The following is a 26,037-nucleotide window of genomic DNA, read 5'->3' as shown; positions in this document are numbered from 1 at the left end:
GAGTATGTTAGTCAAAACTGCCTGCAAAAACATATCATTAGGAGAAATTAGTGCTAGAACGTTGACAATTTTTCATCAGCATTTCTTAATAATTGCAAACTGCTATGGAAATGTAGATAACTTGAGTTTAAGATTTGAAAAAATTGAGAAACTTAAATGGACAGTTTCTCCGATAATGGAGTTGTTTAACACATGTGGAGAACAGCTGCACTGCCTAAGATTTATCTTCAAGCTTGCTAACAGTGGCCAGTTTTTCTCTGCTCTTTTCTTCCCTATTCTCCCAAAAGAATAGCAAAAGAAACAAAGACTTGCTGACATTTAGGTTTGACATTTCCTTTTCCTCCATAGCCTTTGGTTCAAGTGAAAGTCTTGTTTTGCTGACCCCAGCCTAATCAAATTCAGTATTCATTTCCATGTACATTTACCTGAAGGGAAGCCCCTTGAACTCAGTGAGCCTGACAGTGCAATCCTATTCATGTCAAAGCAAGACCCATTGATTTACTCTCTGATAAGAGATTCAGAGTTCTGAGGAACTCAGAAGCTTACTCATTTGTTGATGACTTATTGAAATTTTTCTTCACACAAGTATTGCACTGTTGTGGATTTCCACCCCACCCAGCCCCTTACCCATTACATATGGCAATGTTAAGGCACCCAGGCTGTAGTACAGGAATAGGAAACCTGTGGCCTTTCAGATGTTGTTGGACTTCAACTCCCAGCATCCTTGGCCAGCATGACCAATGGTCAGGTAATGATGGGAGTTGTAGTTCATCAACATCTGAAAAACCACCCTGGTCTTTCCTCTTAGTGCTTAAACTGGTGAAACCATCATTGACTCCCCACATGGATTTCTAAGAGCTGTGGTCCTGTGTGAGTTGCATACAGATTTATAAGAGAATTCTCAGCATCCCCACCAAGCTACAGTTCACAGGACTTATTTATTTATTTTGAGAGCCATGCCTGCTAAGCTGATACAAAACCAATATAAATTAGTAATGCAGATGTTCCTGAATTCTCCATTAGAGTGTAATTGATACAGACCACAAATTTAAAGCCCAAAGAATCCCGGGAACTGTAGTTTACCCCACACATAGCTATAGTCTACAGTTCCCAGGATTCTTTGGGGAGAGTCACATGCTTTAAATGTATGGCATGGATGTGTCAATTGCACATTTAATCAATTCACACATTTGGCTGCTGCTGAAGCAGAGATCTGGATCCCACTCCAAACTCCTAGCTTGTCCATTTTCCAATTTGCGTGAAACTTACTTAATAAGTGGCTGTTGGAAGATTTCTGCCTTTGGCTGCTACTGTTTTAGCTCTCTCGAGGTGGGTTGTTAGTCTTTTGCAGCAATAGACAACAAAGACCTGTGGCACCTTAAAAGATGAACCAATTTATTATCGCATAAGCTTTTGTGGACTCAAGGCCACTCTGTAAGATGTGCAAAGTGAAATCTTAGTTGGCAGGTGTATAAAGGAGAAAACTGGGAGTTGGGCAACAATGAGATACAACCCCACCTCAACAAGTCAGTTGTAACTAGAGTGTAGCAGATTAGTGATAATGTACTCAGCATTGCTAAGATGATTGTATTAACACCTGTGTTGAGGCAAGAACCAATACAGATAACCATTGATAACAAGAGGTATCCTGGCAGTGGCGTAGCGTGGGTTGTCAGCACCCGGGGCAAGGCAAGTAATTTGTGCCCCCTAACCCGTGGATTTGCGCCCCTAACCCATGGATTTGCACCCCCTAACCCTAACCCCCAGATGTTGCGCCCGGTGCGGCCGGCCCCCCCTGCACCCCCCACACTACGCCACTGTATCCTGGCATTGGCAGCTAATTAGGCTCACAAAGACAATCAAGAACGCATCTTTCCTTAACAGTTAGCTGATTTCTGATTTTAACATTTTTATATGGTTCTATCGTATGATTTTATGCATAATTGTTGTAACCCACTCTGCTATTTTTTTTTATGAACCGTGGGATACAATTTTTAAATACAAATAACAATGCAAAGTTAGTATACGTAGGGTGGTTTATAAAAACCTTTATCTCAATGAATTGTAATTCTGTTTATAGGTAGGTAGCTATGTTGGTCTGCCGTAGTCGAAACAAAATAAAAAAAAATCCTTCCAGTAGCACCTTAGAGACCAACTAAGTTTGTTATTGGCATGAGCTTTCGTGTACTGGAAGGAATTTTTGTAATTCTGTTGTTTCACACTGAAACAGTATTCACACTGAACACAGGTACATGCTGGTTCTACACATGTGCAAGTGTTTGTGAGAAAAAGTGTACATTTATTGATTTGCACAGCTTGTGTACAAAGGTACTCAGACCATATACTTTATGAATATTACATGTGAATAACTGCGCATGTGTACAGCTCAGGGTCTGTGTACCCAGGCAGAGGGATTGCAACCCATTGAATATGAACACCCCTATTGTATTCTTGCCTTGTGATCCTTTTATTTCAGAATGGCAACCTTGAGGTCAGTTACAGAGTGTCCTGGGAGTTTGAAAGATTCTCCCACTGGTTCATGAATAGTGCAATCTCATTACATGAATGTAACATTTTTTCCTTTGTTTCAGCTTGTTAGCTGTTTTCACATTTTGGCTAGGGGGATGGGGAGGAATGTTGAGATTTGTGCCCATTTATTCTTCTGCATAGAGACTGGCACATCTGTCCTGTGTAGAATACCGATGGGCATTGCTGCTACATGATGGCACAAGGGAGAGAAAAAAATCAGCATCCCAAAACGCCTTTGCCAGGGAAGTTTTTAATGTTTGACGTTTTATCGTGTTTTAATATTACGTTGGGAGCTGCCCATATTATTATTATTATTATTATTATTATTATTATTATTATTATTATTATTACAGTTGCCTCTAGGATTGTTTAAGCAGAATAACTTGTGGAGGCCCAGTGTGGTGTCCTGAACAGAGTACAGTGGTACCTCGGGTTAAGTACTTAATTCGTTCCGGAGGTACGTTCTTAACCTGAAACTGTTCTTAACCTGAAGCACCACTTTAGCTAATGGGGCCTCCTGCTGCTGCCGCGCCGCAGGAGCACGATTTCTGTTCTCAACCTGAGGCAAAGTTCTTAACCTGAAGCACTATTTCTGGGTTATCGGAGTATGTAACCTGAAGCGTATGTCACCTGAAGCGTATGTAACCTGAGGTACCACTGTATTCACTTGAACTGAGAAGGAAGCGTGTTTGGCCATGAAAGGTCATTGCATAACCTTTGGACAGAAACTACCACCTCAGCCCAACATTCATCATAGGATTCCCATTTAGACATAATGGTAAAGCCAGTGAATGGTACAATCAGTGAAGGGTCTGAATGAGGAGGATTTTGAGGGCCATAAAGAGAGGCCTAGAGGGCCACATTTGGTCTTCAGGCTTGAGGTTCTTCACCACTGTCCATAGAGGTTCTTACTTGACTCAGGCTCCATCCACACTCAAGACTGAAAGCCCATGACTTACCCCAAAGAATAACTGAATTTGTAAAGGGGGCTGGGAAACAGTAAGCAGGATTCTCAGAGGGCAGCCATGACTGTTGAAGTGCTACAAATGTGCTTTATATGTAGTGTGGATGTGACCTCATCCTCTTAACTTGGTTTATTTAGTTAGTTTGTTGCATTTGTATCCAAAGGAGCATCTCCACCCCCATCATTCAGCCTGGACACTGAGGTCCAGCTCCGAGGGCCTTCTGATGGTTCCCTCATTGCAAGAAATGAGGTTACAGGGAACCAGGCAGAGGGCCTTTTCGGTAGTGGTGCCCACCTTGTGGAACGCCCTCCCACCAGATGTGAGGGAAATAAACAACTATCAGACTTTTAGAAGACATCTGAAGGCAGCCCTTTTTAAGGGAACTTTTTAATGTTTGATGTTTTATCGTGTTTTTAGTATTCTGTTGTGAACCTCCCAGAGTGGCTGGGGAAACCCTGCCACACGAGCAGGGTATAAATAATAAATTATTATTATTATTATTATTATTATTATTATTATTATTATTATCAGTGATACACAAGGGGTACACAAACCCCTAAACATTTTGTGAATCTAACTTTGGCCTCATTGAGGGACAGTATTTCAATATGAGTAGGAAAAGGAGAGTACCTCTAAACATTTTTAAAGGAAATAAAGCACTGATGATGATGATATCCCACTTTTCCAGGAGCTCACAAGGTGGGGTACATGGTTTCCCCCTTCCTCACTGAATCCACACAACAACCCTGTTAAGTAAGTTAAGCTGAGAGGCAAGGTGAGCTTCCTGGCAATGTTAGGCTTTGAACCCTGGTTTCGCAGGTCTGGTCCTAGTTCAACATCTCTTCCCTAAGCAGGGCCATCTACTCCTTTCTCAAGCTGCCCTTGCCCTCCAATATGCACACTTAGCTGCAGTGATGCCTGTAGGGCAGGAGTCTAGCCCCCACTTCAGCAGAAGGAGCAGTAAAGGTAAAGGTAAAGGTACCCCTGCCCGTACGGGCCAGTCTTGACAGACTCTGGGGTTGTGCGCCCATCTCACTTAAGAGGCCAGGGGCCAGCGCTGTCCGGAGACACTTCCGGGTCACGTGGCCAGCGTGACATCGCTGCTCTGGCGAGCCAGAGCCGCACACGGAAACGCCGTTTACCTTCCCGCTGCTAAGCGGTCCCTATTTATCTACTTGCACCCGGAGGTGCTTTCGAACTGCTAGGTTAGCAGGCGCTGGGACCGCGAAGCGGGAGCGCACCCCGCCGCAGGGATTCGAACCGCCGACCTTTCGATCGGAAAGTCCTAGGCGCTGAGGCTTTAACCCACAGCGCCACCTGCGTCCCACAAGAAGGAGCAGAAGGACCCTCAAAAGTCAGTTGGGTGGGCTTACCATGGTCTCCCACCCAAAGAGCACTATCCCATAAGAACACCAAGTCCACAGTTCTACCTAACCTAACCATACCAATTGTTCGACCAAATAAGCTCAAGGATAGTCACTGGCTCAGAATGCTTCCGTAAATCAGGTGTGAGGATAGCTCAGTCTGTAAAGCATGAGACTGTTAATTTCAAGGTTGTTGGTTCGAGCCCCACATTAGGCAAAGAGATTCCTGCGTTGCAGGGGGTTGAACTAGATGCTCCACATGGCCCCTTCCAACTCTACAATTCTGTGAACCTTTGGCCCTCCAGATGTTGCTGAACTACATCTCCCATCAGCCCCAGCAAGCATGGCCAATGCCCAAGGGATGATGGGAGTTGCAATTCAGCAACGTCTGAGGGAGAGAACTAAAGGTTATCCACACCTGCAGGAAAGGCTTTGCTCTCTGCATTTCACTATATCAAGACCCCTTTGTGCAAAACTGCATTAAAGTTACGTTTTTGCCGCTAGAAATAGTTTATTTCTGTATCAGAATGCCGAAGCACACTGCCCACCCCTTCCCCTAAGTAAGGAGGAAACTAGTCTTGTCTAAAGCTAGGACTGGCCCAGAATTCTTTTTGGCCTGAAGCAGAACAGAAAACAGAAAACCTCTCCCTGAGTCAGGGTATACAGTATTTTGGCACCTGAGGAAAATCCCTGCCTCAAAATACAATAAAAATAGATATCTGATCGTCGCTGCCCTTTCACAGCATCTAAGATCAGCTGCCTGAAACAGCTATGGCACTTTGTCTAATGGTAGGGCTGCCTGTATATGACCAGAACACTAAAAAAAACTGATCTGGGACTGAAATAATTCCTCTGTGATAACTTGCCTCACCAATGCAGGATCATGATTCCCAATTAACTCCTTTCCTGTGGGTGCTTGCCAACATCAAGTGTGCAGTGGTTGGGGTCCCAAGGTCTACATATAGATCGTGCCCCATGGGTGGGGTCCAATGGGGGAAATAACCACTGGGCTCCTCTGGATCACCTGTTTACTGAGCAGCCATCCTGATTCCCTTGCACAAAGCTTACACGGAGGGTAGTTTATACCTGGTGTTTCTTGAGCATTGATTCTGATTTGTTTGCAGGAAGTTTATACAACAATGAGCATTCATCCTGATTTGCTTGCAGGGTTTTTATGCAACTTTCTGCTAAATCATCCCTGCACCCCTTACTTTCAAACACCATCAACTCTCCTGCCACTTTCCTAACTGCAAACAGCCTGTTTCTTTTTTTAAAAAAAGTGCCTTTGTTGCAGCAGAGTGACAGAATGCTTTGATCCACATCAGTTGCCCAAACCTAAATTTCTTGGTATGCAGTAAGAACCCCTCCTTCAAAAATCCTGACAATCTGGAAAGGTCCCCATAACGTTAATGGCCAAATGTCAACATTACTTACACGGGTATCTGAAGTAGAAGTCATTCTCGGCGTCGCTCGTGATGTTCTTCTCCTGCTTCGCCTTCTCCCAGCCGGCTATATCGGATTCTGCATTGAAGCGCACGAAGATGCCAAAAAGGATGATCATGGCAAGCTCCCAGAGGAGGCAAACGAGCGGCAGCCGCCAGCGCATGTCGGTGTTCCTCGCCATCATAGTCCTCGCAATCAGTTTGTCATTTGCCTGCTTGTTTGATGAAGGGGAAAGAGGAGCTGTGTGAGAGCTGGCAAGTGCGAAGTTACAGTCCCAACTGCTGGGGGAAGTTCATTCATTTTATGTCATCTGGGGAGATGTGGGTGTGACCGTGCGGCTGTCAGTCATCACTTCAGACACTCAAGGACACTGGCAACCAGTCCCATTTCAGAGCTTGCTTAATAGATCAGGGCACTCTCTCATATAACCATCCACAAACAAAGGGGCGAGGCACATGTGTCGGGCCGCCTTAAGAAACTGAGTGCATTCTGTGTGCTCAGCATCACAGATGAATAGATTCAGCATCACGGCTGGATGGATTCCATGATTAGCATCACAGCATCCTAAGGTGGGAGCGGCTAGAGGTTGATAAGCCAGGGTTATCTGTGGGGTACACACAGTGGCTGAGTTTGTGCTGGTATGGGGAGGCAGCCGCAGTGCCATCACAGCTAAGAAAATGACCACTCTATGTATCTCATCTACATTTGCACTCTGCTTAGGAACCATACCTGTTGCACTGCGTTCTCATGTGGACTCACTGTTTCAGTTTGTGAGTTGGATCAAGACCGTGAGTGTAGGAGGAGTGACAATCTTTACCTCCCCAGGTGAGCGATGGGGAAGGGACTTAGCAGGTGAGAGAGTCGGGAGGGAAGGCTGACATTCAAGGGATGTAAGTTAACTGTGGTGAATCTATGTGGACTGGTTTTTTGAAACGGAGATCCCCCCCTTTGGCCTTATATACTGCTGTTTTATTTCTGCGCTAAGCTTGATCCTCGCACCTGTTTAGTTTCAAGCTGTTAAAACAGTCTATTGATTTGTACAAAGTTGCTTGCACAGGCTGATTTTTTAATGATATATTTAAAGACTGACATTATGGGTTATTTGTAATGGTTCCTAACATGGTTTCTGAATTGTGGTTGTCCTTTGTGCGGTGTAGTGTGAGCTGCTTCGGGCACACGTGTGTGCGTGTGTGTTTGTGTGCGTGTGTATTGACAGCATACATTTAAAGCACTATGACACCACTTTAAATGTATGGTGTGAAAGAACCAAGGCCAGAGCAGGGAATGATTTAGAGAAGCAGTGGGTAGCCTCCCCTGTGTATCTGTATTTTGGGTCCACAGGATCCTTCACTGATTTCATTCTTTCATCTCCTGCACTACACTAAGAGCTATTTACTTATTACATTTCTGACCTTTCAAGATGGTGTACATGGTTTCCCCCCTCCCCTACCAGTCATCAGCACAACGACCCTGTGAGGTAGGCTAGGTTAAAGAGAAGTGTTCAGTTCAAATATCCCCCAATGATTTTATGGCTGGGTATGGAGATATGGATTTTGCTTTCTCCCGGGCCTAGTCTGAAACTCTAGCTGTTACACAGGAGTTTTCTTGTGGCATATAAAATGCAGAACTAGCACCTTACTATATATTACTCTCTAATTCTAGATGGGTGGAAGCTGGCTGTAGTTGTTAAGTGTAGCATGGGGAAATAGACTCTGCATATGCTCAGAGGAATTCTCTTATAATGCAGCTTTTAAACTCCTAGGACTTGATCCTGTCATTAAAAGCCACCATTTTATTTTATTTTTTATATATAATTTTTATTAATGTTTTTTGTTTTACAATATAGAATACTCATTTAAACATCAAAATATCAATGACTTCTTCTCTTTCCATAGTTCATTTTACATATCATAAATCCCTGCATATTTTACATAAACTAAACCATTCAGTATTCCATTACAGTGGTACCTCGGGTTACATACGCTTCAGGTTACAGACTCCGCTAACCCAGAAATAGTACCTCGGGTTAAGAACTTTGCTTCGGGATGAGAACAGAAATCGTGCTCTGATGGTGTGGTGGCAGCAGGAGGCCCCATTAGCTAAAGTGGTGCTTCAGGTTAAGAACAGTTTCAGGTTAAGAATGGACCTCCGGAACGAACCTCCAAGTACTTAACCCGAAGTACCACTGTATTACGTCCATCAAAACTTATTTACATTGTTGAATTTATCTTAATGCTGCCAGCGTTTTCAAGTCTACACAACCCCCCCCCCCCATATTCAATAAACATTTTCCAGTCTTCTCTAAAAGTACTGTATGTTCTTCTTCTTCTCTTATTCTATATGTTAAGTCCGCAAGCTGTGCATATTCCATCATTTTAAAACCTTACCTCTTGCTGCTCTCAGCAATGAAGCTGAACGTTCGAAGATTCAGGACAGATCAAAAAACGTACTTCTTCATGCAGTGCATAATTGAACTGTGGAACTCTGTCCCACTGGAGGCAGTGATGACCACTAACTTAAAGGTAAAGGGACCCCTGACCATTAGGTCCAGTCACAGACGACTCTGGGGTTGTGGCGTTCTTCTTGCTTTATTGGCCGAGGGAGCCAGCGTACAGCTTCTGGGTCATGTGGCCAGCATGACTAAGCCACTTCTGGTGAACCGGAGCAGTGCACGGAAACGCCGTTTACCTTCCCGCTGGAGCGATACCTGTTTATCTACTTGCACTTTGACGTGCTTTCAAACTGCTAGGTTGGCAGGAGCTGGGACCGAGCAACGGGAGCTCACCCCATCGCGGGGATTCGAACCGCCAACCTTCTGATCGGCAAGTCCTAGGCTCTGTGGTTTAACCCACAGCGCCACCCGCGTCCCCACCACTAACTTAAGGTAAAGGTAAAGGTAAAGGTACCCCTGCCCGTACGGGCCAGTCTTGACAGACTCTGGGGTTGTGCGCCCATCTCACTTAAGAGGCCAGGGGCCAGCGCTGTCCGGAGACACTTCCGGGTCACGTGGCCAGCGTGACATCGCTGCTCTGGCGAGCCAGAGCCGCACACGGAAACGCCGTTTACCTTCCCGCTGGTAAGCGGTCCCTATTTATCTACTTGCACCCGGAGGTGCTTTTGAACTGCTAGGTTGGCAGGCGCTGGGACCGAGCAGCGGGAGCGCACCCCGCCGCAGGGATTCGAACCGCCGACCTTTCGATCGGCAAGCCCTAGGCGCTGAGGCTTTAACCCACAGCGCCACCTGCGTCCCACTGCGACCACTAACTTAGATGGCTTTAAAAGAGGATGAGTCAGATTCATGAAGGTCATGACCCATGATGGCTATGCTTGGTCTTCCCCAGGAGGCGAGAGTGCTCTTGTGCTTGAGTCCTCCATGCTTGTTTCCCACAGGCATCTGGTTAGCGTCTATGAGAACAAGATGCTGGACTAGATGGGCCATTCAGCAGGCTCTTCTTATCTTCTTCTGGCCTCTTGGTTTTCCTCCAACTCACAGCAGGCCTTGCTGCCCTTCCCTTTCACCTCTTCCCTCCTCCCGTTTTCTTTCCTAACCTCCTAAGGAACACAGAAGGCCATTCCAGAATTGCCTGCAGCTGTCTCTATGGAGATGGCATGTAAACCGTCTGGCTTGGTCACTGGGTGTAAAAAAACCCCCAACTGCCACTGGGGCACTGCGGTGTACATTGTTAGCCGTTATCTAACTTATACTCATCATTAGAACTACTAATGCAGGTTTTTAAGTTGCCGTTCACCTGGGGGCAAGTTTTAATTGACTCCTGGGCAATCGTTCTCAAGTAGCAAGTTGCACAGTGCTGTTTTGCTTTATATTTTTGTTACTTATTTTATTTTAAATGCATTATCTGCCCTTTACCACCAGGTCCCAGGGCAAGTTACAACAGTTTAAGATTAAGAACAGTTAAAACAAATTACAGTAACAGGGAAAAGTGCATCCCCAACCCCCCCCCCCCACATCTCAGGTATCAAAGGCCAAAGTAAAGACATATGCCCTCAGCATTTGCCAAAAGCAGCAAAAAAGGTAAAAATATAAAGGACCTCTTGACGGTTAAGTCCAGTCAAAGCCGACTGTGGGGTGCGGAGCTCGTCTCGCTTTCAGGCCGAGGTAGCTGGTGTTTGTCCACAGACAGCTTTCTGGGTCATGTGGCCAGCATGACTAAACTGCTTCTGGTGCAACAGAACACCGTGACGGAAACCAGAGTGCACAGAAACGCCGTTTACCTTCCCACCAGAGCGGTACCTATTTATATACTTGTATTGGTGTGCTTTCAAACTGTTAGGTTGTCAGGAGCTGGGACTAAGCAACGGGAGCTCACCCCGTCGTGGGATTCAAACCTGACCTTCTGATCGGCAAGCCCAAGAGGCTCAGTGGTTTAGATCACAGCGCCACCCCTGCAAGTGTCCTGGAAAAACTGGGACAGCCCCCCCCCTTGAGAGCATGGCAGCCCCAAAGAAAGTGCTTTTTCAGGGCCACAATCCTGTGCTTTTTCGGGGCCGCCTGTCTCCTTACTTACATCCAGTCCAGGGATCCAGTCCTCTTTAGACGTAGCGTCGCCAATGTCATTCTAGATCTCTGCAGAGGCTAAAGTAGAAGTATTTGCCTCTTCCTGTCATTGGCTCTGACTCTATCTCCCCCCACCCCATGAGTCTCTATGGGCACCAGACTTCATTCATCCCATTTGGGACTTATGTAGCTCTTGGAGTGATCTTGCTCTGCCTCTGTTTTGCATCGGTCACCATCCAGCTGTGGCCGATCAGAATTGTAACCCAAAACATCTGTAGGGTGGCAGAGATCGAGTTAAGCAAATACTTTTTTTTCCACTGGAAAGAAAGCAAAGAGTCTTTCTTTCCTTGTTTGCACCCATTATGGGAACCAAATAACGTCTTTTCCACTGAAGCAATAGACTCTCTCACCTTGCCTTATTTTCCACCATTTCTCACCTTATCGGTCTTTGGGATCAGAACTTTGTGGGCAGTCTTCCAAACCATGAAGTTGCCTGCATGGTCCAGTGGTTCTCCTCTAGTCTAAACACAACCTCTCTCCCATTTCTCACCCCACTGTGAGGATCACAGTTGGCTGCTAAAAATCATGGCCCAACTGCCCTGGCTGCCAATTAGTTTCTGGGTCCAATTCACAGGGCTGGTTTTGACCTACAAAGCCTTAAATGGCTATACTTCAAGGACTGCCTCTCCTCACGTGAACAGACCTGGACCCTGCAATCATCATTCACGCTTGCCCTCTCCACAAGAGGTCTGGAAGGTGGCAACACGAGAACAGGCTTTTCTGCAGTGACTCCCCATTTGTGGAATGCTCTCCCCAAGGAGGTTTGGCTGGCGCCTTCATTATACACCTTTAGGTGCCAGGCAAAAATGCTCCTCTTATTTTAAATGTGTTTATGGGAGTGGGTGGAGGGAGAGGGTTATTGGTCTGTGTTTGCTGTTGTTTTCTTCTTTTTATCATCTTTTAATTTTATGTTGTGAATTGCCCTGAGATCTGCGGAGGATGGGTGGTATACACATTTAATAAATAATAATATTTCCGGTCATCAGCTAAGGCACAGTAGGGGAACCTATCTGGATATTTGTCGGACTACAACTCCCATCGTCCCAAGCCATTGGTCATGATGGGAGTTGGAGTCCAACAATGTCTGGAGGGCTACAGGTTCACCGCCATTACTTGCAACACTATCTTCAGATGCTTTGTTTTCTTCCCAGCAACCTATGGGAAAACCCAGCCAGATGGGAGGAGGAGGAGGAGGAGGAGGAGGAGGAGGAGGAGGAGGAGGAGGAGAAGAAGAAGAAGAAGAAGAAGAAGAAGAAGAAGAAGAAGTCACAATATGTTTGCACAGGCTTGCGGGGTGGTTAGACAATGTCAGCCATTTTATCAAGCATTCTCTCTGATTTCCTTACAGGGTAGTTGTACAATGCCGTGTCAAGCAGGTCAAGCACATTTTCCCTGTCACTTTCCTTATTGCAACAAGTCTTGATTTGTGGGGTGGGAGGAAGCATGTTTGCTGTGCATGTTGTGGAAGCATCCTACAACCCCCTATCTTTCCCGGTTGTCAGCCATTGTTGGCCAGTGTTGATGAGAGTTGGATTACAACAACATCCAGAAGGCCACAGGGTCCTCCATCCCTGATCTAAGGGAACGACAAGCGCTGCTGGAAATGGTTGAAACAGAACAGCTGAAATTTGAAATGGTTACAAGGAGATCCTGGTAGAATGAATGGAAGTCTGGGCAACATGAAAGGACAGTCATCTGAGAGACAAGTGGTTTGTTTTTCCTGTACGCCGTGTTTTGAAACACATCTTGACATTGTTTTCATTTGAAAGCATTGTATCACCAAGGAATGGGACAATGCAAATGCCAATCAAGGTGTGGTTAAAGGAAAACATGTTGCTCACTGCTTCACTTGTAAGGAAGAGGGCTGTCTCTAGACCACATGGTGCCCCGGGCAAGGATAGCTGAACTGTTTTCAGTCTGCTCTTAGCCTTATGATGGTGCTTTTAGTAATTTTGGGTCATTTGTTCTGGGTCAGAAGGCATTAGTTATTTATTTGTTTCAATGTTTGCTAGTAAAGCTGCATCTGCATTTGCTTATAAAGAAAGCAAGGAGGAAAGGTGCAAAGTAAAATATGCTTCATAGTGTTTGCAATGTGCAGTATTTAAACAAAACTTAGAAATGTGATTTCTATTAAAAAAAAAACCAACCACCATGCTTATAAATGATAACAACACCCAGAGTTCTTCCCACTGTGTAAAAATGATATAAAAAGTAGAGTATAAAAAGTAGCAACAGTGCAAGGGAGATATGACCATTTCCACCCACCTCTGTCCTCTGATAAGGCAAGTGAAGGAGGTCACTCTGGTATCAATTTCAGTTTCAGGAGAATGGGATGTTGTTTGGTGGTTTGAATACAATGGCACATCAGTTCAGGGAACGCAAATGTTGCAGGTTTCCATTCGCTTCAGGCAATGCCAAGAAAGGTTTCAAGAGCATATCAGTCTTACAGCTTGTAGCATTACATTCTCGATTGCCAGCCTTTGGCAAACAAGAAGAATATACATTTAAAGAAGACTGGAAAATGTTTGTTGAATATATGGGGGGGGGGGAATCGTGTACACTTGAAAATGTTGGCAGCATTAAGATAAATTCAACAGTGTAAATAAGTTTTGGTGGATGTAATAATGGAATACTGAATGCTTTAGTTTATGTAAAATATTCAGGAATTTATGATATGTAAAATGAAACATGTAAAGAGAAGAAGGGAAGTCACTGATATTTTAAGATTGTTTAATTGAATATTCTAAATTGTAAAACAGAAAACACACACACACACACGTAAACTGCAAACTGATGTGGAAATGCAGAGAACTAAACTTAAGATTGGAAAAATGAGAAACCGTAATTTAGAGCTGATAACGTCAAAGCCTTGGGGTTGGAAGCTGATCTGATTGGGTCACCTATCCCTACTTGCCAGCTTAGATACATGCTAATGCTGGACTCCTTGGTGACAAGAGCGCTCAAAAAGGTGACGCTGGCAGCAAGCTGCATTGCTGACGAAGGAGTGAAGGAAGGAGACTGCAAAGAGCAAGGGAGGAACGAAAGAGCCACAGCAACTTGCCTGGAGCAGGACAACCCAGTTGGATCAGCTTCCAACCCCAAGGCTTTGACGTTATCAGCTCTTAACCTGGCGGTTGTCAACCGACAGATTTTTATGGATCCTATCTTTCCATCAGAAGTCAGTCAGAAAACTCCGCTAGGCTCTTTTGTTGTTTTCTGTTCTCTTGCCACTGCTGATAAGGCAGGTTGTGACTTCACTTTTCCTACATGTCCCTTTCAGGTCGCTTCGACAGGTACATTCTGGCATGGGCCACTCAAACACCTGTCAGAACACAGGGAGCCCATCTTGCACCATGGCTGGCCATTGGTCCATCTAAGTCAATCAATCTAATATTTATTACGGTCATAGAACAGCATAAGTAGGGTGGGGTACAATCATGTGTAAAATGTTTTGGAAAGCTAAAAAAAAAAGTATTAAAACAGAAGGTATATCTAAAAGGGGATGTGGGTGGCGCTGTGGGTTAAACCACGGAGCCTAGGACTTGCCAATCAGAAGGCCGGCGGTTCGAATCCCCACGACCAGGTGAGCTCCCATTGTTTGGTCCCTGCTCCTGCAAACCTAGCAGTTTGAAAGCATGTCAAAGTGCAAGTAGATAAATAGGTACCACTCCAGCGGGAAGGTAAACAGTGTTTCCGCACGCTGTTCTGGTTTGCCAGAAGCGGCTTAGTCATGCTGGCCACATGACCCAGAAACTGTACGCCGGCTCCCTTGGTCAATAAAGCGAGATGAGTGCCGCAACCCCAGAGTCGGTCATGACTGGACCTAATGGTCAGGGGTCCCTTTACCTTTACCTATATCTATATCTAAAAGACTATAGGAAGAATCTAAAAGAAACTAAAAGAATCTAAAAGAAGGGTTAGAAAGAAGAAGAAGAAGAAGAGTTTGGATTTGATATCCCGCTTTATCACTACCCGAAGGAGTCTCAAAGCGGCTAACATTCTCCTTTCCCTTCCTCCCCCTCAACAAACACTCCGTGAGGTGAGTGGGGCTGAGAGACTTCAGAGAGGTGTGACTAGCCCAAGGTCACCCTGCAACTCTTGCCACATTAAACGGATATGAAAGAGCACAAAAGGTTAGTATATAAAAGACTACAACTCTCAGTTTAGAGAGCACTCTGATGTGAGTTTTCATTCAATCTAGTTTGTGGCACAGGTCATCACCCGACAAATTTTGAATGCTGCTGTGCAGAATCTGGCAGCATTGTACATTGTAGCAGGATTGGTATCTGACAGCAGCAGGGAGGTAGAAAATAAAATTGTCCTGTGCGCCCTGGGTACTTATTGAATAGTGGGGAGATAAGGCTAATATGAATGTCTCTATAGCATAGGCACTGGAGAAGCACATCCTCTATTGTTTCTATCTGACCAGAGTCACAGGGGCATTGTCTCTCCTAGTAAGCAATCTTCCTGTATCGACCTACAATGACAGCCGAGGGGAGGGCGTGACATCATGCCAGGGTAAAAGCCCTCCAGAGCTTAGGGACTTTGAGTTTAGCTAGATATGCCATGGTGGAGGCAGAGCACCTGGTGGATTCACTGGCAATTAAGGTTTGGGTCCAGGCTTAATCCAATTGGTGCTCTGTGTCTGCTACATGTTGTTCAATGAGTCCATCTATCTCAGTATTACCTGCACTGACTGGCAGAGGCTCTCCAGGGTTTCAGGCTGGATTCTCTCCCCAGCCCTACCAAGAGCCAGTGTGGTGTAGTGGTTAAGAGCGGTGGACTCGTAATCTGGTGAACTGGGTTCGCTTCCCCGCTCTTCCACATGCAGCTGCTGGGTGACCTTGGGCCAGTCACACTTCTTTGAAGTCTCTCAGCCCCACTCACCTCACAGAGTGTTTGTTGTGGGGAAGGAAAGGGAAGGAGAATGTTAGCCGTTTTGAGATTCCCTAGGGTAGTGATAAAGTGGGATATCAAATCCAAACTCTTCTTCTACCAGGAGATTGAACCTTGGACTGTCTGTATGCAGAGCATGTGCTCTCTCACTGAACTACGGCTCTTTCTGAGTCATCGAGTGGCCATCAAGTAAGCATCCTTCTGAAAGCAGCTAGTCTAATGCTCGAGGCTGGTGATTTCATTCTGGTTTTCTCTTATCTGTTAGTACCAGGTTCTGAAGGCCACTGGCTATTGCTGTTTTCATGTTACATTTCAGCTTCATTGGATTTCTGTGTTATAAACTCATTTGGTTATCTGCCGTAATGAAAGCCAGTGTAGTAATTTAAAAATAAATAAATGTGCATGGATGATCCAGGAAGAGTTCTACAGTGGAACCTTGGTTGTCAAACAGCTTGGCTCCTGAACAAATTGGTTCCCAAATGTTGCAAACCCAGATGTGTTCCGGTTTGCAAACGTTTTCTGAAAGCCGAATGTCCGACACAGCTTCTAATTGAGTGCAAGAAGCTCCTGCGCCCAATCAGAAGTCAAGCCTTGGTTTTCGAATGGTTCTGGGAGTCGAATGGACTCCCGGAACGGATTACGTTCGACAACCAATGTACCACTGTATTTATCTTTGACATAATCAAGAGGGTATAGGATGAAAGTTGCCTTCTAATAATAATATAAATAGTCCACCTGTCCAGCCATGCACAGCTATACTCACCTCTATCCAGAAGTCTGTTTCGAAAACTTATCTTCTCTCATTTGTTGCTCTGAATATACAACTTCCTTCCTTAAATCTCATCTCTTCACCAGCTCCCTGTCCATTCTGAGATCATTGCAAAACTCCTTTTCCTGACCTTTAATACTCCCCTCCCTGTTTTATCTCTGGTCCCATATCATGATATATCTCTGCTCAGCAGGAAATGCAGCCCCACCTACCCCTGTTCTACATGATGCCACCTCTGAAAAGGCTCTCCCCTTAGTCACTACCCATCCCATTCCTCTATCACATAGGTAGAATCCGCTACCCCACTATGGCTACGAACTTTAGGTGGCTTCAACTATAACTGAGAACAAACAGCCGTTCATAAGAACTTACATGTTTCATCTCCCATTGACTCAGACAACTTTGTGGCAGGGTTACCGCCATTCATCAACATGATCTCTGTGGACGCTATCAGTTGTGCTGATATACAGTGGCGCCTCGCAAGACGAAAAGAATCCGTTCCGCGAGTCTGTTTGTCTAGCGGTTTTTCGTCTTGCAAAGCAAACCCATTGACAGCTTAGCGGATTAGCGCTATTAGCGGTTTAGCGGCTTTTAGCGGCTTATTGGCTTAGCGGATAAGCGGCTTAGCGGCTTAGAAAAAGGGGGGGAAAGGGGGGAAAAACCGCAGGAACTCGCAAGACATTTTCGTCTTGCGGAGCGAGCCCATAGGGAAATTCGTTTTGCGAAGCACCTCCAAAACGGAAAACTCTTTCATCTAGCGGGTTTTCCGTCTTGCGAGGCGTTTGTCTTGCGGGGCACCACTGTATTCCTTTCCCTTATCTTAATCTGTAATTGGCAGACAGGGTTTTTGTTGTTGTTGTTAATGATGATGCCTTCTTTCTTATTGACCACACAATTATGAAAACTCAATAAAAACTTTATTAAGTGTGACAGATTATCTTTCAGAAAGGAGAGGGCAGCTGACAGGGTGAAAGTTTTATTTGTCAAGACGAGGGGCTCCAGGTATTTCTTTTCTACATCTCCGGCCATTGGCTATGTTGGCTGGGGCTGATGACAGTTGGAGTCCAACAACATCTAGGGAGCCACAAATTCCCACTCCAAAGCTCTAAGAAGAAGAGTTTGGATTTGATATCCCGCTTTATCACTACCCGAAGGAGTCTCAAAGCGGCTAACATTCTCCTTTCCCTTCCTCCCCCACAACAAACACTCTGTGAGGTGAGTGGGGCTGAGAGACTTCAACGAAATGTGACTAGCCCAAGGTCACCCAGCAGCTGCATGTGGAGGGGCGGGGAATCGAACCAGGTTCCCCAGATTACGAATCTACTGCTCTTAACCACTATACCACACTGGCTCTCTAAGGAAGAAACTGTACCAGTATTTCTAATTTGCTAAACAATTATCAAAAATCAGCATAAAAGATAGATACTTATAAATTGCCTTTGCATCCCAGGAGCGCAGAACTGCATAGCTGACCCCACCCCACCCCATTTTGCCCTCACAACAATCCTTTAGGCTGATAGCTAGTGATTGCTCCAAGATCACCCAGGAGCTCCATAGCTGAGTGAAAAATTTAAGCCAGATCTTCCCAACCTTAGTCCACAAGTCTAACTGCTACATGTGTATTGGGGTGATTTAAAAAATAAATAAACTAGTGACTTGTTTTTAGAAAATGCAACTCTAAAAGGTGTAAAGGTTCAATTTCCAGTGATGAAACTCCCATTTCATGTGTTGCTGGACTTATGTCCCACTACGTTCAATGGGACTGTCAGTCTCACGCAAGTGTTGAAAGCCAGTGTTATAAGAAAAAACTGCTCCTTTTCCCTTATGAGGTATCCAAGAACCTGTATAGTCCTTAAGTGGGTTTCCTATTGGTAGGAGAAAATAACAGAGGCCAACCAGAGTATATTGAGAAGCAAAGCAGCTACTAAGCCTGATCTTTATTGCAATAGAAAAGAACTGTTGCAACAGGGTCCCCACTCCCCACACACAGGAGGGAGGAAAGAATCCAGAAAGAATGGTGCACAAGCCCTTATATAGACTTTTGAAATTGCCCACCCTGTAGCTCAAGACCACCTGCAAAACATCATACATACATCACAGAAGGAGGCAGTGTACAGTGGTGCCTCGCAAGACGAAAATAATCCGTTCCGCGAGTCTCTTTGTCTAGCTTTTTTTCGTCTTGCGAAGCATCCCTATTAGCGGCTTAGCAGATTAGCGCTATTAGCGGCTTAGCGGCTATTAGCGGCTATTAGCGGCTAAGCAGCTATTAGCAGCTTAGCGGCTTAGAAGAAGGGGGGGAAAGGGGAAAAAACTCGCAAGACTCGCAAGACGTTTTTGTCTTGCGAAGCAAGCCCATAGGGAAATTCGTCTTGCAAAGCGCCTCGAAAAACGGAAAACCCTTTCGTCTAGCATGTTTTTCGTCTTGCGAGGCATTCGTCTTGCGGGGCACCACTGTACAGCACAAATATATCACAGGAGGCAGCCTACAGCAGAAATCCTGTCTGCCAGGATACCTGATAATGGTCACTGATTGCTTTACCTGGGCAGCCTAGCCATTGTTTTGTGATGGTAAATACTTTAGTTCCTGAATCCAGATCACAGGCTCACCCTATTCATACACAAATACGCCCTTTAAGGCAGGATTTGCAAGCATAAGACAATGCGAAGGCTTTCCCCATTTTCCTCCCTTACTGCAGAGGAATATTTGAGGTCATTGGGAGAGTCAACATGGCTTCAGGATTGCTCTCCTGTACTATTTCAGACACATGGTTTATATATGTATGTGTTTGCCTTGCACATTTCTGAACGTTTAATTTATATTTGAGACCTTAGAATTCTTATAACACCAGTGTGGCATAGTGGTTGGAGTGTTGGACTAGGACCTAGGTGACCAGGGTTCAAATGCCCACTCTGCCATGAAGCTCACCAGGGTGAGCTTAGGCAAATATCTCACCCTCAGCCTAGCCTACCTCACAGGGATGTTGTTGAGGATAAAAATGGCAAGGAGAAGTAGAAGTATGTAAGCTACCTTGAGCTCCTTAGAAGAAAGGTGGGATATAAATCAAATAAAGAATTTATTACAATTAGCATGCAGCCTTACTTGAGTGGAAAATAACCTATCTCTATCAGAACAAGCAGTCATTTCCTTATAAGTGAGCCTTTATTGACATCTAGTGGTAAAAAAGAGAAAGAAACGGTAAGGCTTATTATCTCAAGGCTTATTTGCCTGACAAACTTCTATCGGTTTCATAACCGTCTTAACAGTTCTGGCATTGATGTTCCCCCGACATTCCTGGAAAATGATGAGAGATTAGTGAACTGACTGACCAGGACCAAGAAATGGGTTTCACAATAGGAAACACCACCATTTAACTTTAAAACAAAAACAAAACAAAAAATATATTCAGGATGGTTATTATTATCATTATTTTACTAAGAGAAGGGAGAGGGACCCAAAAAGTGGAGGGGAAAAGAGAAAGATTGTAGAAGACAAGAAGAGATAAATATGCACTGTTCAAGAATTAAAATTTGCTGTTATGTTGTAGGTTCAGGTTATAGGCGAGTCCCTGGTCCAAATAGACGGGAAAATAGGCGGGAATCAAAGCTTATCCTACAATGCAACCCCTCCCAGAATTACAATACTAAGCACACTTGTCTGAAAGTAAGTCCAATGGAACTCGGTGGGGCTTTCTCCTGAGTAAACATTTTACAAGATTGCACTGTAATCTGCCAAGGTGGTGCAAGACCCTCTTTCTCTTTGTCCATTGCACACAGCTCTGAAGATTATAGCACTTTATCTTGGCTTTACTGCCTTATAGGCTAGCAGAGATGCTCCTTTGAATACCAGTAATTGTGTGTTCTGTTTAACAAACTATCACTGTCCTTATTAGGTCAGGGCTCCTTTCCAAGAGCTTATTCTTAACAGACTCTGCTATTACTCCCCACCCACCAGTCACCTCCTTTCCCCTCCAATGCAAACTCTTTAACATTTAAATTCAAAATAACTCCGCCTACAGTCCAATCTGTGCCTCCCCATGACCAGCCAATGGGAGCTCGCGTCCCAGAGCTATTGGCCAATGAAAGTGAAGCAGGAAGCTGGCATGGGGGAGAAAAACCAAAGAAATATAATGCCTAGAACAGCCTAGAGGCAAAACATTGCCAAGCAAACCGACGACCCAGTAATCTGGAGGGCCAATAACAGGGATAGAAAATCTTCAGTGAGGTTTGCTCCTAGGTAAGCGTCAACTGGCACAGGCAAAACCCCCTGGGCAGCGGCACTTCCGGCCTAAGAACTGATTTTCCATAGAGAGAAGTCCAGAGCGGCAGGATTATTATTTTTAGCCGGAAGTTCGGCCTCGACGTATTCCTAGATGAAGAGGAGAGGGAATCCGCTCTTCCGCCACTCAAGGAGCTAGCCAATCAGAAGAAGCCGAGCGCTGTCGAGTCCGAAGAACAGGAGTCCGAGGGAGCTCGCGAGAGCGGGGCGGAGCCTAGGAAGCCACCCGGGCCAATGGCGAGGGAGGCCGCGAGGCGGCTTGAAGCCAGTCAGAAGAGCGGAGAGGGGAGCGCGCCAGCAGTTCGACTGAGGGATGCGCGCAGGAGATAATGGCGGCGGCGGCGGCGGCGGCGGCGGCATAGGAAACGGGGGCCTGTTTTTATTCTGAAGCTGTGGAGCGGTTGACCCCGAGGGGGTTTAGAGAAGCTAGCGGGGCCCTTTCAAGAATCGAAAATAGCAGTTAACCAAGTGCTCCTTTAGTATTAAGCTGTTATTCTTACTAAGAGCCCCCTTTTAGGGAGGGTTGGGGGGAGAAGGTGGCAGTGAGGGGCGTGAGAGGAATTCGCTGGGGAGGTTTGTTAATGCAGGAGGAGGGGTGGTGGAGGGGCAACAGGGCATAAATCGTAAGGGAAACGTCTTTTCACCCTCCCTTGGCGTCTCAGTTTGGCTACAAGCCTGGCCCTAAGAATGCTTGCTTGGAAGTAAGGTCCCCCAGTCGCCTCTTCAGTGGGGCTAATCTTTCTTAAGGAAGTGTATCCAGGAGCAGCATTGTGATGCTAAGGCAAGGAGGCTGAGCAGGGTTCCTCCTTAGATTGCTGGCTGGTTTACAGTAATCTGCTGCATTTTCGTGAGCGCTGCCCTGGACTGCCGGAACGCAGGCACCATACCAAAAAAAAGCACTTTCTGTAGCGTCATGACTTGCTCCTACAATGTGGTTTTCCTGTTGGACACTGCCAGTTCTGAGCGGAAGATTCACCTTCACCTGGGCACCTTGAGGATCTTGAACTACTTGGGCTGCAAGTTTGGCCTAGCTAAAATCCGGTGGGGCTTCAAGTTCTTTGACTCCTCAGGCGCCCGGGGCAGAACTTCGCGAGTGGGCAATTTCCGTGAGCTTGGATCCCGCAGTTGGGAAGAATTTGAGGAGGAGCTGGATGCAAAGTTTGGAAACCAGGACTGCAACCCAAAGTCATCTGGCTCGGTACCCCGAGCCACACTCACTCAGAACATACTGAAAGAATCGTTACTTGACTATCAGTGGGACCGGCCTGAAATTGCTTCTCCATCCAAACCAGTGTTGAGAAACCAGAAAAGCAAGTTAACTGTGACCCTGAACAAACCTCCAGGGAGTTACATTCCTTCTGAGGGCTTCGTGAATGCTATTTTCCTCTTCTCTCCTTGCCCTCATTCCCAGACGGAGCTGCTGCAATTTGTTTCTGGAAGTCCTACTCATTTGTCTGATGAACTGCTTGCTTCACGTGATCTGACAGAAAAGTTCATCCCTAAGAGAATCCGGGAAATGATGGCTAACCAGAAAATCTCATTGTATTGGGTGGACACTGCTGACTGGTTCAAGGTAATATGAGAGAATTAATCATTAGGAATGCTGCATCGCAAATGATTACCCTGCCATCTTATGTGGCATGTTGCTAATTGTGTTTGTTTCCCTCTCTTCCCCAAAGAAGCACATGGTGTCAAATGCTGGGCTTGCCATTTTATCCTCTCCCAAACTTAGTAATGTAGGTTAGGCAGAGAGAGAGAGAGATTAGTGGTCCCATGGTGATATTGTGGGCTTTATGCCTCAATTACTATTTGAACCCAGATCTCACTGGTCAGGGTCCAGTAATATCTTCTACAACCCATTATGCTCCTCTGGTTTTCACAGATAGTGACACTACAAGGGTGTGCTTGTATAAGTGTGCAGTCCACATTACGAGATGTGCATAGAGCTTCTGTTCATGTGGATTACCCGTTCTCTTCAACAGAGATGACAGCACTTGGCTACATACACAAATACGCATGCACAGAGCTATCTCCTGCTGAACCTCAGACCCATTAGGGTGTGTAGGGAAGCAGGTGGTCTTTCAGATGCTTCCCCTGATTGCCTGGAGGTAACTTTTTAGAAGCCTGCTTTTAATATATATGCCTTGGTTCTTTGCTAAAAACAAAAACAAATCACTAGAGGCAAATGTTCAACCAGCACTGAACAGTTGTTTTCATAGCAATATTTAATAACAAAAATTGCATAATTTAAATCTCTCAGACCATAATATTTCTTTTCTCTCTGCTTGTAGACAGAATACATTTTATCATTAGCCTTTGGTCATCTTACTAATATCACTAACCTGAGCCTTTCTGTTGCCTTCTTTCAGCTTCTTGGAACATCAGACCACATTGGCTACTGGATGTTGGTTGAACTTATGTGCTTATTGGGGGGCAACATCTTGCCATCTGAGACTTTAATTCAGTGTTTGAGTCACCACTGTACAGGGGGCACCCCTGACTTTCCTATGGAGCCTGTGTCCTCTGGGCAACCATTCACACCATGGACTACAACCCTGCCTTTTGATTCAACTTTGAACTGCCTGTTTACCTCGCCTTCCTCATTGCAAGCGACCTTCCCTCATGTAGAAGGAGTGTTGTACCTCAAATCTGATGGTAATGAAAGTCTGTTTTGGCAATCACTCGTAGCCGAGTAAGATTGTGTTCCATAAACACGGTTTTAACAGTGAGGCCATAAGTGACGGTGGAGGCCAATTCTGGATCCACACGTCCTTCCACAGTGGGGAGATAGGTTTCCGGGCTGGTGTTGATCACGGTGAGGGTTTGCCAAACATGCCTTCCTCTTAGCACGTTTTTCCCTTTCATCCTGAGTTTGAGCATCTTCAAAGCCCATGACACCTTTGGTAAAGGCTGTTCTCCAGTTGGAGTGCTCACAGGCCAGTGTTTCCCAGTTGTTGACCACCAGCATGACTTTTTCCATTTTTAAGTTCGGAATAGAGTAGTTGCTTTGGAAGATGATAATCAATAATGATGGTAATGAAAGTAATGCCTGGTTATAGCCAGCAAGTACTTCTTTTTCCTTTTCTATACAGCTCAAGTGCTGTGAAAAGGATACATTATTCCAGTGCTGGGTAAGTTGTGGTCCTCCAGATGTTGTTGGATTCCAACTTGCAACAGCCCCAACCAGCATGACAAGTGGCCAGAGATGTGCTGTAGGATCTCCATCCCTGCTTTATTCTTTTAAGTAGTTGTACTTTCAAACTGACCAATTAAATCGTTTCCCAATTGCAGATGTTTCTAAATTCTTCAGCAAACAATTAGGGTAACAATGAACTCTGGAAAGCTGCTGTTTTGAGTCTTAACTTAAATGTGAGATTGTTAATCTTTTAGCTAAAACATGTAGCTTGTTGCTGAGAGCATCCTTATAAGAAGACTGAGAGACAGCAAATGTAATACCTGCATTAGTATTATTTTTGAAAGGGGCTTGGTGTGTTAAATTAACATTTGTCTCAACTAAAGTCGCGAGAAGCTATTCCTAGGTATAAGGATCAATTCTATGCTTCTCAACCTAGTAAATAAAGTGTAAATCTCTTTATTTTTTCCATTGTCGTTGAGTTCTCAGTTAATTAATAATTTATTTCCTGCTTTAATTAACTACCGTATTTTTCGCTCTATAACACGCACCTGACCATAACACGCACGTAGTTTTTAGAAGAGGAAAATCTGTAGGCATGCCACCCGTAGGCATTCCCTCCATAACACGCACAGACATTTCCCCTTACTTTCTAGGAGGGAAAAAGTGAGTGTTATGGTGCAAAAAATACGGTATTTCTTTTCCATTTTAAAAGCTCTTAAACCTTAACAGTTGTGTTTTCCTTAAACAGGAGTTGAAGAGGCACAAAGCTGTGGTGTGGTCTTAGAGCCTCTAACTCTAAGCCAGAGGCACCTCAAAAGTCCAGTCACTATTACTCTGAAATGCACTATGAGCAGCTGGAATGCAGTGCATGCTGGGAGCTTTCATACACAGAGCTGGATACTGCGGAGCACACTGTCAGGACTGTCAGTCCAAGAGACTTCATTGTTTCAGCAATTTGTAAAATCCCTCCAAGCACAAGGGCTACACATGGTAAGGATTGTGTCTGTTCAAAATAGCAACTCTCATTTAGCTGTGAAGAGCTAACTAGTTTTCAATATTTATTTGTCACATTTATGACTCATTCTACTTGTTGAGCGTTCAGTAGTACATGTATCACTTTTTCCAGGGGATATATTGTATTAGCCAGAGTTGCACCTTGCAAAACCTCAGATATAGAGCTGAATCAGATATTTTGGCACCATTCTCTAGTCCAGGGATTATACTGTGGTCTGTGAACTGCTAGTGATCCAAGACCTTCATTCAGGTAGTGTGTGGTGTATCTATAAAAATACATTGACATATCCTACAGCATCTAGCACAGAGTGCATTACCCTTTCCACAACAGGCAGAAAAGTAATTAAGTGATTTACCAAGATTCTGAACAGTTTTCAAGTGGTCCATGTTTTCTGGTCTATGCACTACAAATACTGAGGGTTGTTCTGAATACTGAATAGTGTTTCCTTTCTGAGCAAAGGTAGAGCTGCCTACATGATATATATATTTTTTTCTTCCTTACCTTTTTAAAAGGTTGCTGAAGTGTCTCCATCCGGGGCCTATTGTCCCTGTACTGGGATTTTCTCTCCCACCTCGAATAGCACTGCAGTTCTTTCTTTACTCTGTGCCGAGAGAGCACCAGAAGTTGAGAGAGCCTTCCTTCCAACAGCTCTAGAAGGGAATCTTTCGAAAGAGGAGTCTAGCCTTCCAGAAATCGTGAGCAGCGTGGTAAATCAAGTTGGTGATGACTTTGATCTGGCAAATTCTGGTACGTTTACATGTTTGCTTGCTTAGAACTTTCCAGCGAACCTCACCCATATTGTTTCATCTGCTGAGGAATCCTCAGGCCTGCTGTGCCTCTTGTTTTGTTTTATTTATTTATTTAGATTTGTAGCCTACCTTTCAATCAACTGGTTTACAATGGATTATAACCACACATAATAGACACACAACTTTTCAGCCCTGAATTCTCTCTGGCTGGAGCCAAGGCACACTTCCTTCAGCTGTTCAGTTGGAGCTAAGTGATTTCCAGGAGAGTGTGGGTGGGGAGAGAGCAAGCTCCCTACAGCTGCTCCTTCTCTGGTCAGTG

The 26,037-nt window shown here is 45.0% G+C and overlaps 2 protein-coding genes across 4 annotated transcripts in view; one reads left to right on the top strand and one right to left on the bottom strand.

The window, feature by feature from the left end:
• Positions 1-6,662, bottom strand: part of RHCG (Rh family C glycoprotein) — a 36,761-nt gene extending 30,099 nt beyond the window's left edge. Inside the window, exon 1 of the mRNA XM_079954330.1 lies at positions 6,293-6,662. Coding sequence (XP_079810456.1) covers positions 6,293-6,485 — 193 coding nt within the window. The 5' untranslated portion in view covers positions 6,486-6,662. The remainder of the gene's footprint in view (positions 1-6,292) is intronic.
• A 202-nt stretch (positions 6,663-6,864) lies between these two features.
• Positions 6,865-26,037, top strand: part of TICRR (TOPBP1 interacting checkpoint and replication regulator) — a 38,039-nt gene continuing 18,866 nt past the window's right edge. The window contains exons 1-4 of one of the 3 annotated variants that reach the window (XM_079954154.1): positions 6,865-7,126; positions 23,188-23,473; positions 24,703-24,944; positions 25,482-25,716. In XM_079954154.1, the coding sequence (XP_079810280.1) occupies positions 23,221-23,473; positions 24,703-24,944; positions 25,482-25,716 (730 nt within the window). In that variant the 5' untranslated portion in view covers positions 6,865-7,126; positions 23,188-23,220. Of the gene's footprint in view, positions 7,127-21,482; positions 22,392-23,187; positions 23,474-24,702; positions 24,945-25,481; positions 25,717-26,037 lie in introns of those variants that run through there. The other 2 variants (XM_079954153.1, XM_079954155.1) reach the window with 2 other exon arrangements.

The sequence above is a fragment of the Podarcis cretensis genome, assembly GCF_951804945.1.
Source record: "Podarcis cretensis genome assembly, chromosome: 14".
Lineage (NCBI taxonomy): Eukaryota > Metazoa > Chordata > Lepidosauria > Squamata > Lacertidae > Podarcis > Podarcis cretensis.
The sequence above is the reverse complement of the archived record's forward strand: the minus strand, read 5'-3'. Positions and strand labels throughout refer to the sequence as shown.